The sequence below is a fragment of the Oncorhynchus keta genome, chromosome 7 (assembly GCF_023373465.1).
Source record: "Oncorhynchus keta strain PuntledgeMale-10-30-2019 chromosome 7, Oket_V2, whole genome shotgun sequence".
Taxonomy (NCBI): Eukaryota; Metazoa; Chordata; class Actinopteri; order Salmoniformes; family Salmonidae; genus Oncorhynchus; species Oncorhynchus keta.
The window spans coordinates 31,147,679-31,157,857 of NC_068427.1; the positions used below are offsets into that span (position 1 = coordinate 31,147,679).

A 10,179-nucleotide genomic window follows, 5' to 3' on the forward strand; every position below is an offset into this window, starting at 1 on the left:
ACGTATTTTGTGATGATAATCAAATTTAGGTATGAGCTTGATGAAAGAGGAAACGTTCAAGTCCTTCTGTAGCTCAGTTGGTAGAGCATGGCGCTTGTAACGCCAGGGTAGTGGGTTCGATTCCCGGGACCACCCATACGTAGAATGTATGCACACATGACTGTAAGTCGCTTTGGATAAAAGCGTCTGCTAAATGGCATATATTATATTATATTATATATTATAACAGATGTAAAGATATCCCCACTAACACATCTCCTCTTAATCCTACCTGTTGTCAGATATGCCATCTCCATGGCTAGGAAGATCGGAGCGCGGGTGTACGCCCTGCCTGAGGACCTGGTGGAGGTCAAACCTAAGATGGTGATGACGGTGTTCGCCTGCCTGATGGCCCGGGGCATGAAGAGGGTGTAGGGGTCACGACACCACAGAACACATCACCTGAAGCTGTTATCAGCACAACAACCAGAATCAGGGAAAAGAGGATACTAGCTCACAAGACAATTTCAATAATATAGCTAGTATGTCAGGAAATCAGGGATTCAAAACTCATGCCTAATATAGCAAACAGCAGATAAAAATAGATAATACTAGAAATATACCACAGATATCAGAAAGTCGAGCATCTTATTTTGATACGGGATTAAGCTCTTTCTAACTTTACTTTTTATTTCTTTAATTGATGCTATTAATGATATGTTTTTCAATTTTAATTAGAGACCATTTTGCTTTCAGACTGAAAATAAAGACATCAGGGAAAATTATGATTTTTTTTTGTATTAAAAAATAATGTTGTTACTTGGTTTTGTTCACACGCATTGTAATACACATACTCTACACCTGTACAGTATGAGCAGTCTACTTACAAATAGTTGTTCTGCATTAAGAATTTACTCATGTGATAAACCATCTAGTTCACTTAAAAACTAAGAACACATTCAAAACAGAACCCACCAATCCTATATTTGCATGTACAGTATTACTCACTATAGAAAATATAAGCCAAAAACCCAGATGATTCATCACATATCCATTTAATGAAACAAAACCGACAAGCTTCAATCTCTGAAGGGGGAAAAAAAACACAGTTTCAAAATGAATTTTCAAAATATCTTTGTCCAGAAAAGAGAGGGGAAGAACAGTAACTGAGTTCAAACCTGACTCCAGGTGGGTACTGGTGAGGTCGTGAGGATTGTCTGGCTGTTTATACAGCCTTGGTCAGTATCTCTTGGTTGGGGCGCTATTTAGCGGACAGTGCCTCTGTGGGCTTACTCCCTTGGGGTGTTATTTGGCAGGTCAGGCTAGTGCCACGTTCTCTATGTACTGTTATTTGGCCGGTTTCGCCTCAGGGGGGGTTTCTCCTGTATCTAGGGTCTTGAGAAGGCGGAAGAGGCCAGCTGCCTCACGTATACGGCTGAACTCAATGCAGAAGGCCTGCACCTCGATGAACAGGTCCTGCACATTGATGATCTTGTTCCGGATCAGAGACTGTAGGAACACACACACCAGGCGCACCAAGCGGTTCTGCCAATGGAAACAGATAGGTTTTACACAGACACATCTGGAACACTGGAAAACACAGTGGAGAATTGACTAACATTAGTAGTGAACAGTCACCTTGAACGGGGACAACCCACAAATTAACTCCCTGTTACAATTTTCTGAGAATGGAAATGGCATGCATCCTCCTGTAAGACAAGCTTTTCAATGTGACTGACAGGTCAAACAGTAAGCTACAGGCTCCTGCCATGGCCCTTCCACAGTCCTCCTTACCTGCATGTACTTGTCTTTGATCTGTTCACATGTGGAGATACAGTTAGAGATGTACAGATGAATGAACTCTGGTGGGAGGTCCACAGCAGTTGTCAGCCTGTGCACACAAAGAATAACCTCATAAATAAACAGAAAAATAAACATTTTAAAACTATACCTATATTGAAAACTGATTCAACTGACAACTGAATTGTATAAATCAAATTCTATCCAAAGTCCCCACCTGTTGACCACCTCCATGGAGTGCAGGGACATGTCCATGTTGACCAGGACGGAGAAGTACTCAGTGATCTGGCTGGACTGCATTAGTTTGAGCAGCATCTCAATGGCCACCAGAGGGTTGTTCTCCACCAGGTCGGGCAGCTTGGCCGGGGTCAGACCGATGTGGTACACCAGTTTAGGATCCTTTTCCAGCTCACCCAGGAGCTGTAGGGAAAGAGGCAGCAATATTAAGAGAGACATTCAGGTTGAATTCACGAATGAAGGTTAAGGATATTTGAAATATATAAAATACAGTTTTGAGTAGACAGTGTACCTGTCTACTCACCTGTGACTGCTGCTGGGCAGACAGCGGGCTCTTGAATGCCTTGGCCATGATGCGTTTGATCTCCACGCCCGTGCTGTTCTTTACACACATAGAGCGGTCCCACTGCACACTGTGGTCTGGCTCCGTGGGGTTCAGCCACGCCAGCTCGTCTTCACACACGTGCAGCGGAGGGGGCGGCCGGATAAACTCCGGACGGAAGTGACCTGGGGAGAGGGAGGGTCACAGGTAGCTGTTACAGAATGGGTATGTGGCTTGGCTTACGTGATACTTGGGATATCCTATATACACTCAGGGGCCCGTTTATTAGGTACACCACCCAGTTCACAAAAATGGTTCGCTCCTACAGACAGTGTGCCACATGGCCATGGCTTGCTATATAAAGCAAGCAGACAGACACCGAGGCATTTAGTAACTGTTCGATTGAACATTAGAATGTGCAAAATGAGTTCCCTAAACGACGTTGAGAGTGGTTTGATAGTTGGTGCCAGGTACGCTCGTTCCAGTATCTCAGAAATGTCCTGCCTCCTAGGCTTTCACACACGACAGTGTCTAGGGATTACAGAGAATGGTGCGACAAACAAAAAACATGTGGTAGTCCTGTGGGCGAAAACAGCTTGTTGATGAGAATAGCAAGATTCGTGCAAGCTAACAGGCGGGCCACAAACAGTCAAATAATGGCGCAGTACAACAGTGGTGTGAAGAAGGGCATCTCGGAAGGCACAACTCATCGGTCCTTTTCACAGATGAGCTATTGCAGCAGACGACCACACCGGGTTCTACTCCTATTAGCTAAAAAGAAGAAGAAGCGGCTCCAGTGGGCACGCGATCACCAACACTGGACAATTGAGGAGTGGAAAAACATTGCTTTGTCTGGCGAATCCCAGTTCCTGTTGAGTCATACTGACGGCAGAGTCAGGATTTGTCGTAAGCAGCATGAGTCTATAGCCCCATCTTGCCTGGTGTCAACGGTGCAGGCTGGTGGCAGTGGTGTAATGGTGTGGAGAATGTTTTCCTGGCACACGTTAGGTCTCTTGATACTAATTGAGCTACTACATGATTCTATATGTGTTATTTCATAGTTTTGATGTTTTCACTATTAGAAAATAGTAAAAATAAAGAAAAACCCTTACATGAGTAGGTGTGTCCAAACTTTTGACTGGTACTATATGTCCTCCATAAACATAACTTTTAGACTCATAACATCATGATTGATTAAACGCTCCACTTACTCTCCAGTGCAGGTCGAGGCCCAGTGACCAGGGACTCTGTGATCTGATTGGCCACTGAGCTGTCAAACCCAGAGTTGGAGGAATCTGGGTCCGGGTCACTGAGGATACTGGGGAAGCTGGCCTTACTCTGGGTGGGTAGCTCTGACTGGCGCTCTGCGGGGTCAAGAAGAGAGAAAGAGATAAGATAGTTTACATATTAAGTGTTAGAAATGCAGCATAATAAAGTGTAAAGAACTGTCTGTTGTACTACAGTTAGGATATGAGAGGTGTTATGTCTCAACACAGGCAAATAGCTATTTTTGAGCTGCCTAAAATTCTTGAGGTTCTATAACCATCCTTAATACAACAACCATGAGTGCATACATTTTGGTTCAGTACCTGCCAAGGCCAACTGCAGCCCACTAATGTCTATGGACTGTGGCATGTTCCCCATGTCCATGCATGACACCTGTCTGGGGGTCTTCTTGAAGAGTTCCCTTGGAGGTGCCAGCATCAGCTGGGAGAGGAAGAACTTCTCAGGCTGTGTTATGGGTGGCAAGAATCCTGTGGACAGTAAAATGATCAGTAAGTACTTGAAATGTCAATGTTCAGCATAGACCTGGGTTGAGACATTACTTGTGGATGAAAGAAACACACACTTTTAACAATACTTATCACTATGCACACTGATAGGAGTCTAGACACACTCACCTGACAGTTGTTTCTCCTGTTCCTCCCCAACTGGTGAGGGGTTCAGCAAGTGAGCAAAGACAGCGGCAAAGGGGTTGGCGGCAAGAGGCTCTGTGCGGTACATCTCCCAGAGAAGGTAGAGGGCGGTGAGGCGCTGGGCAGAGCTGGGCAGAAGATCTGGCTGTTGCAGCAGCATCACCAACACCGAACCCACTCGGAAATGTTCGGCCTTTGCGAAGTAATGATGAAACGCGGTTGACAGACTTTCGAAAGTGTTGGTGCAAGCTTCCTCAGAGATGATTCCCAAGAGGTTGGACAGCTCCTTCGGGGCGAGTGTCATTTTTCCTATGTGTAGTGGGGGCTACAGTAACAAGCTACTAGCTTTTAGCTACGTGACTAAAATGATCAATCACTGCTTGCTATTAGTCTTTAATAATTACAGATAAATAGCATTATTCAGTTCATACTAAAAAACGTAAAAATAAGCTCGTTACATTTCCATTAACTCCACCGGAGTGCAGATGTGGACAGCTAGGTAACGTTAACAATTAACGTTAGTAAATGTTATTAGCTCTTGCTAGTTAGCTTGCTGGTTTGTCAGTAAAGACTAAAGTCATTATAAAACAAATGTATACGTCTTAACAATATCGACCTTGGTCAAAAAATGTACATAACAATCTTAATGATCTAAAATCATTCATTTGCTTATTGTCAAAGGTTGAATAAGAAGTAAATTAGCTAGCTTTTCTTAGCTGTCAAATTTTTCATCAGTTTCCACTTCGTTCACAACATTGGAGCGTAGAGTTTTGACCTTTGACACGACCCCGGTAACAACGTGCATTCTGGGACATATAGTACAGTAGATTATTCGTGTTTTGTGCTTGCTCTGGGCCTTTCGGGGCTACAACAACACTTGTCTACAGATTACAGGTAATGCATTTGTTACAAATTGTGTGTCAATTAATTTTAGTTTGCAAACACACTGCAACAAATGACGTATGTTATTATTAACGACGCGGATGTGAACCTACTATTCTCTTTAGTGCCCACAAGCCTTTGCAACTTCCTTTCCGACATTTCTCGGGCAGTGTGAGTATTGTTTTGTGAAATTTGTTTTAATTATCCAACTTCATCCTGGCCCTGTGCTTATCTATTCCATCGTTTTCCTCACATAATTACAATATGAGACACTGAACTCCTTAAACGATGTAATTGCGATGGGTTATGCTCAAATGATTAATTGTAAATGTATATGGAAATGTGTAGCCACCAGTATGCTAACCAGTATTCAGCTAAACGAAGCTATTCTGTCACAAATGTCTCGGTTATAGAGCGCATTTGTGCTATGTTTAACGTTTTGTCTGAGGCCCACAATTTCTGGTTCACAGTTTTTTGTCAATGTGCAATCACAGTGAAACCAGCTAATTAGATCAAAATATGCCGTCATCATTAGCAAGCTGAAGTTGGCCATAGTACCTGGCGTCACCAGACAAAATTGCCATATCAACACCTGGCTCAATTGTTATCCGAGGCGGGTTCTGTAGCAAAAGTTTTGCAACGAAAACCTGAGTTTCTATTGGACATTCAGGTAGGTTTGGTAAACGGTTTCCGTTTCAAAAACGTTCTGAATCCAACTAATGACTACACCACAGGTAAACCCATGACATATATTTTATATAGAAACTTAATGTACCAGTACACTTCACTTGTCGCTGTTTACTTTCATGGCAAAGCATAACCAGTCAAGTAGCCACAAGCTCAGTCAGTGGATTGGTAGAAATGCCACACTGTAGTGAGTCAAATAAACAGTGGACACTAAAGAAATTCGTGTCTTCCAAGCTGAATGTAAGTGAGCTAAAGGTTTATCAATGTTTTATGTTATGTATTTTCATAGATGGCGCCAAACAAGAAAGGAGGTGAAAAAAAGAAGGGGCGTTCTGCCATCAACGAGGTTGTGACCAGGGAGTACACGGTCAACATCCACAAGCGCATACATGGCGTGTGAGTACACTGACTGGGGCCATGACACCACTCCGCTACTGTTGAGTTATGAAAGTTGGTTCTCTGCACTAGGTTTTCATGAAGTGCTGTATGTTTACTTCCGCTTGCAAGATGTCTTTGCTGCTGTGATTGCAGTTCTTTGCTGGATAGTCAATTTGCTGGGCTGTAGCACTAAACAAGTAGTTTTAACAGTTGTCGGGGGTCTTTTGCTCAAATGCAAGGTAGGAAGTCTCACCTTGACCAATTGGGCAAGTGCCTTTCAGACCTTAATCTCATCAGGCATATCAGGAGTATTTTGGGGGGTTTCCTAAAGATTATGATCAGAAAAATGTTAACTTCTTTGCGTGAAGAAATGCCATATATGTTATTGCCTGCCTTTCACTTACCAGAAAGATCAGTTCTGGAATTCTTTTATGTTGGTTGTCAGTAGAAGAAAAAAATCACTAGGCTCCGCTTGCCCGACTGCCATAAATGCCGTACATTTTCTGTCTTTCATTTATTATTATTATTTTTATGGGGTAGAACGAGATCAGTTTTAGGTTACTGGAATAATTTGCAGTTTGGTTGTTTTCGCTGAAATGTGTAATTAGATTTGTATTACATGCCCAATATGGCAACCTTCGGCAGACTCAACTAGCGCAACTGCTCAGTTCACTTGCAATAGGGAAACTCTTAATGTCCAGCCTTGCCTCAATGTAAAGTGCTAATGCATTTAGCATTGGTTTGATTTTGTACATGCTGTATGCTGATCCCTGTGGGAAAGAGGTGCCAATGTTATTGGGCTTAGGCTGCTGAAAATGTTGTGACTACTTTTTGAGGTGTGGCTGGAGAAAAACAGCTTATGCTGTGTAATTAATTGTTGGATGCTTGTTTTGGAATGCAATTATGGGCATAGTCATCAGTAGGGCTGCAATATTTTTTTCCATGGCAAAAATGAAAACACGAAGCAGAGCTAACTATTTGGTCCTTTAAAAACCTGCTGTATGTAAAATATGATGTTCTTTATCTTGGAATATACAGTGCCTTGCAAAAGTATTTGGCCCCCTTGAACTTTGCGACCTTTTGCCACATTTCAGGCTTCAAACATAAAGATATAAAACTGTATTTTTTTTCTTCAGTTTTTGATTTGTTAAAAAAAGTTTGAAATATCCAATAAATGTCGTTCCACTTCATGATTATGTCCCACTTGTTGTTGATTCTTCACAAAACAATACAGTTTTATATCTTTATGTTTGAAGCCTGAAATGTGGCAAAAGGTCGCAAAGTTCAAGGGGGCCGAATACTTTCGCAAGGCACTGTAAATAAATGTGACTAGATGACAACAGGAGAACATTTAGGTAAAACCGCTGTTCTATGCTTTGGTTGATGGATAGTATAATTCGTTGCAACATTTCTGATGGACAGACAGAAAGACCTTCCCACAACGCACTACTCAAATTGAATTTGTCTGGTTTGAATGCACGCTAATGGCTTTCCTTGTTATGTTGCTCATAAAAGTTGCCTTTGCTTGCTTTGACAAGTGATACTTTGTATCAACTTCTTTTGATAATTCAGTGCAGTGTTTGGTGATGCAACTAACATTGCTGCTGTTTCCTGTGTCCCTTCAGCTCCTTTAAGAGGAGGGCACCTCGCGCTCTCAAGGAGATACGAAAGTTCGCCATGAAGGAGATGGGAACCCCTGACGTGCGTATCGATACTCGCCTGAACAAGGCTGTGTGGACCAAGGGGGTGAGGTAAGCAAACCCTTGTTTCTTACATCAGAGGCCACAAGCTTTTCTGAACCAGGGACCAGCTGGCTATGGACTTTCCTTGATGATCTGCTCAATTTGAAAACTAATACTTGATAACTGTCATCTAACACTCTGGGGGACCATGAGTTTCAGGTACAGTCTACTACAGGTTAATGCTGTGGCTGCAAGGAGTGTTGTGATGACATACACTTAATAACTTGAATATGAACCAGACTATGCTAAATTCTGAAGTCTTTGCAGCCTTGTCAAATTCAGTGCTTCCTCTACATTGGACTGTACTGGCCAGAATGGCTGCCACAGTGAAACTGTAGTTCATGGGCCTCACATTCCTTTTCTATGGATGTTGGGGATATATTTGTGCTATAGACAAGTTGATTTCAGTGATAGTGATACACATTCTGTCAAATGTTTAAGTCTAAGGGATAGTTGAGCACCAGGATTTCTCTGTGTCTCTCTCCCCCTCCATCTCTAGGTCAAATAAAAAAACACTTTTCCTCATATCTGCTTTATGTAGTATTGTCCCAATATCAAATGGTAGAGGCTAGTTACACCAACACCTGACCAGTCAGTGCTGGCTTTAGAGAACTGATATCCTGGTATTCTTGGCAATGGGTGTAGAGTTGGTGCAAATAGTACAAGTTGATGCCTGTATAAATTGTTCTGCAATGCCATGCACTTACATGCAATGCACTAAAACTAAGAAAGTTTCTTCATGCCAACTGATAATTTCTGTTATTTCAGGAATGTCCCATACCGTATGCGTGTGCGCCTGTCAAGGAAGCGCAATGAAGATGAGGACTCTCCCAATAAACTTTATACCCTTGTCACATACGTCCCTGTCACAACATACAAAGGTAAGCCCAATACCTGCTTGACCGTGTGCTGTGCTGACTAGTATCCAGAAGTGTACCCTGACATTTCTGAGGTTGGTGATCTGGTGTGTTTGAAATTAGCTATACTTTTGTAACCGACAAGGTGCAAAATATCCCTGTGTGGGTGACACTGAAGAACAAGTTGTGGCAGCCTTATTTTCAGATCATCTGCATGCAAATGGGTATACAAAGTAGAGGATTTGTGAACTTTACTTCGGTCAGAGTGAGTTCTGTGCTGTCATATTCCTTATTTGCCTGTTAAAGACTTGACTGATTCTGATTTTTCTTTCCTCTACAGGTCTGCAGACAGTCAATGTGGATGAGAACTAATTATTCATTGGTGTGGAAATACATTTATAAGACTGCAGTGTTGGATTACATACAAGTTTATACAATCACTAATTGGGATTCTTGATGGAGCAATTTTATGCTTACATAGTTTCAAGTTGTATTAGTTGTATGTACAGGATACACATGGTATACACCACGTCCAATGAAATGCTTACATGAAAATAAATTATTTCTAGAGCGTCTGTGTCTGGTATAGTGTTTGGATATACACTGAACAAAAATATTACCGCAACATGCAATAATTTCAAAGATTTAACTAAGTTACAGTTCATGTAAGGATATCAGTCAACTGTAATAAATCTGTATATTCATAAGATTATGCATCTGTTGGTCCCAACGGTGTGGATCAGAAAACTATGACCACCATTTGCCTCATGCAGTGCGACGCATCTCCTTCGCATAGAGTTGATCAGGCTGTTGATTGTGGCCTGTGGAATGTTGTCCCACTCTTCAATGGCTGTGCGAAGTTGCCTGATATTTGCAGGAACTGGAACACACTGTTGATTCTGAGCATCCCAAACATGCTCAATGAGTGGCATGTCTTGTGAGTATGCAGGCCATGGAGCAACTGGGAAGATCTGTTTCCAGGAATTGTGTACAGATCCTTTTGACATAGGGCTGTGCATTATCTTGCTGAAACATGAGGTGATGGTGGTGGATGAGTGGCATGACAATGCGCCTCAGGATCTCATCATGGTATCTCTGTATTCAAATTGCCATCAATAAAATGCAATTGTGTTTGTTGTCCATACCATAACCCCACCGCCACCATGGGGCACTCTGTTCACAACGTTGACATCAACAAACTGCAATGCCATACATGCTGTCTGTGCGGTACAGTTGGAAACCGGGATTCATCTGTGACGAGCACTTCTCCAGTGGCCATCGAAAGTGAGCATTTGCCCACAAGTCGGTTACAACGCCAAACTGCAGTCAGGTCAAAATCCTGGTGGGGACAAAGATGAGAATTTCCTTTACTTTTTTAG

General features: G+C 42.3%; 3 protein-coding genes and 1 non-coding gene across 7 annotated transcripts in view; 3 read left to right on the plus strand and 1 right to left on the minus strand.

Moving 5' to 3' along the window:
- The window catches only part of LOC118386297 (plastin-2), a 35,487-nt gene extending 34,689 nt beyond the window's left edge, over positions 1-798 (plus strand). The window contains exon 17 of the mRNA XM_035773942.2: positions 282-798. Within this exon, the coding sequence (XP_035629835.1) occupies positions 282-414 (133 nt within the window). The 3' untranslated portion in view covers positions 415-798. The remainder of the gene's footprint in view (positions 1-281) is intronic.
- Positions 799-1,009: 211 nt separating this feature from the next.
- LOC118386298 (CCR4-NOT transcription complex subunit 11) lies at positions 1,010-5,013 on the minus strand. Of its 2 annotated transcripts, none has more exons than XM_035773943.2 (7): positions 4,240-5,013; positions 3,928-4,092; positions 3,550-3,702; positions 2,309-2,523; positions 1,997-2,199; positions 1,774-1,870; positions 1,010-1,524 (listed from the first exon to the last, which is right to left on the minus strand). In XM_035773943.2, exons 1-7 carry the CDS (start codon positions 4,556-4,558, stop codon positions 1,327-1,329), a joined length of 1,350 nt encoding a protein of 449 aa, XP_035629836.1. In that variant the 5' UTR covers positions 4,559-5,013; the 3' UTR covers positions 1,010-1,326. The 2 variants fall into 2 exon arrangements, with proteins under 2 accessions (XP_035629836.1, XP_035629837.1); XM_035773944.2 differs by having other exon boundaries at positions 2,321-2,523; positions 4,240-5,011.
- A 116-nt stretch (positions 5,014-5,129) lies between these two features.
- LOC118386299 (60S ribosomal protein L31) lies at positions 5,130-9,375 on the plus strand. 3 transcript variants are annotated; one of them, XM_052522573.1, is made up of 5 exons: positions 5,130-5,148; positions 6,113-6,219; positions 7,827-7,952; positions 8,712-8,824; positions 9,141-9,375. In XM_052522573.1, exons 2-5 carry the CDS (start codon positions 6,113-6,115, stop codon positions 9,170-9,172), a joined length of 378 nt encoding a protein of 125 aa, XP_052378533.1. In that variant the 5' UTR covers positions 5,130-5,148; the 3' UTR covers positions 9,173-9,375. The 3 variants fall into 3 exon arrangements, with proteins under 3 accessions (XP_052378533.1, XP_035629838.1, XP_052378534.1); XM_035773945.1 differs by lacking the exon at positions 5,130-5,148 and adding an exon at positions 5,262-5,307; XM_052522574.1 differs by lacking the exon at positions 5,130-5,148 and adding an exon at positions 5,788-5,806.
- On the plus strand, positions 8,206-8,342 carry LOC118386552 (small nucleolar RNA SNORA5). Its single transcript, XR_004826257.1, has one exon. It is a non-coding gene; the product is annotated as a small nucleolar RNA SNORA5 (small nucleolar RNA).
- Positions 9,376-10,179: the final 804 nt, after the last annotated feature.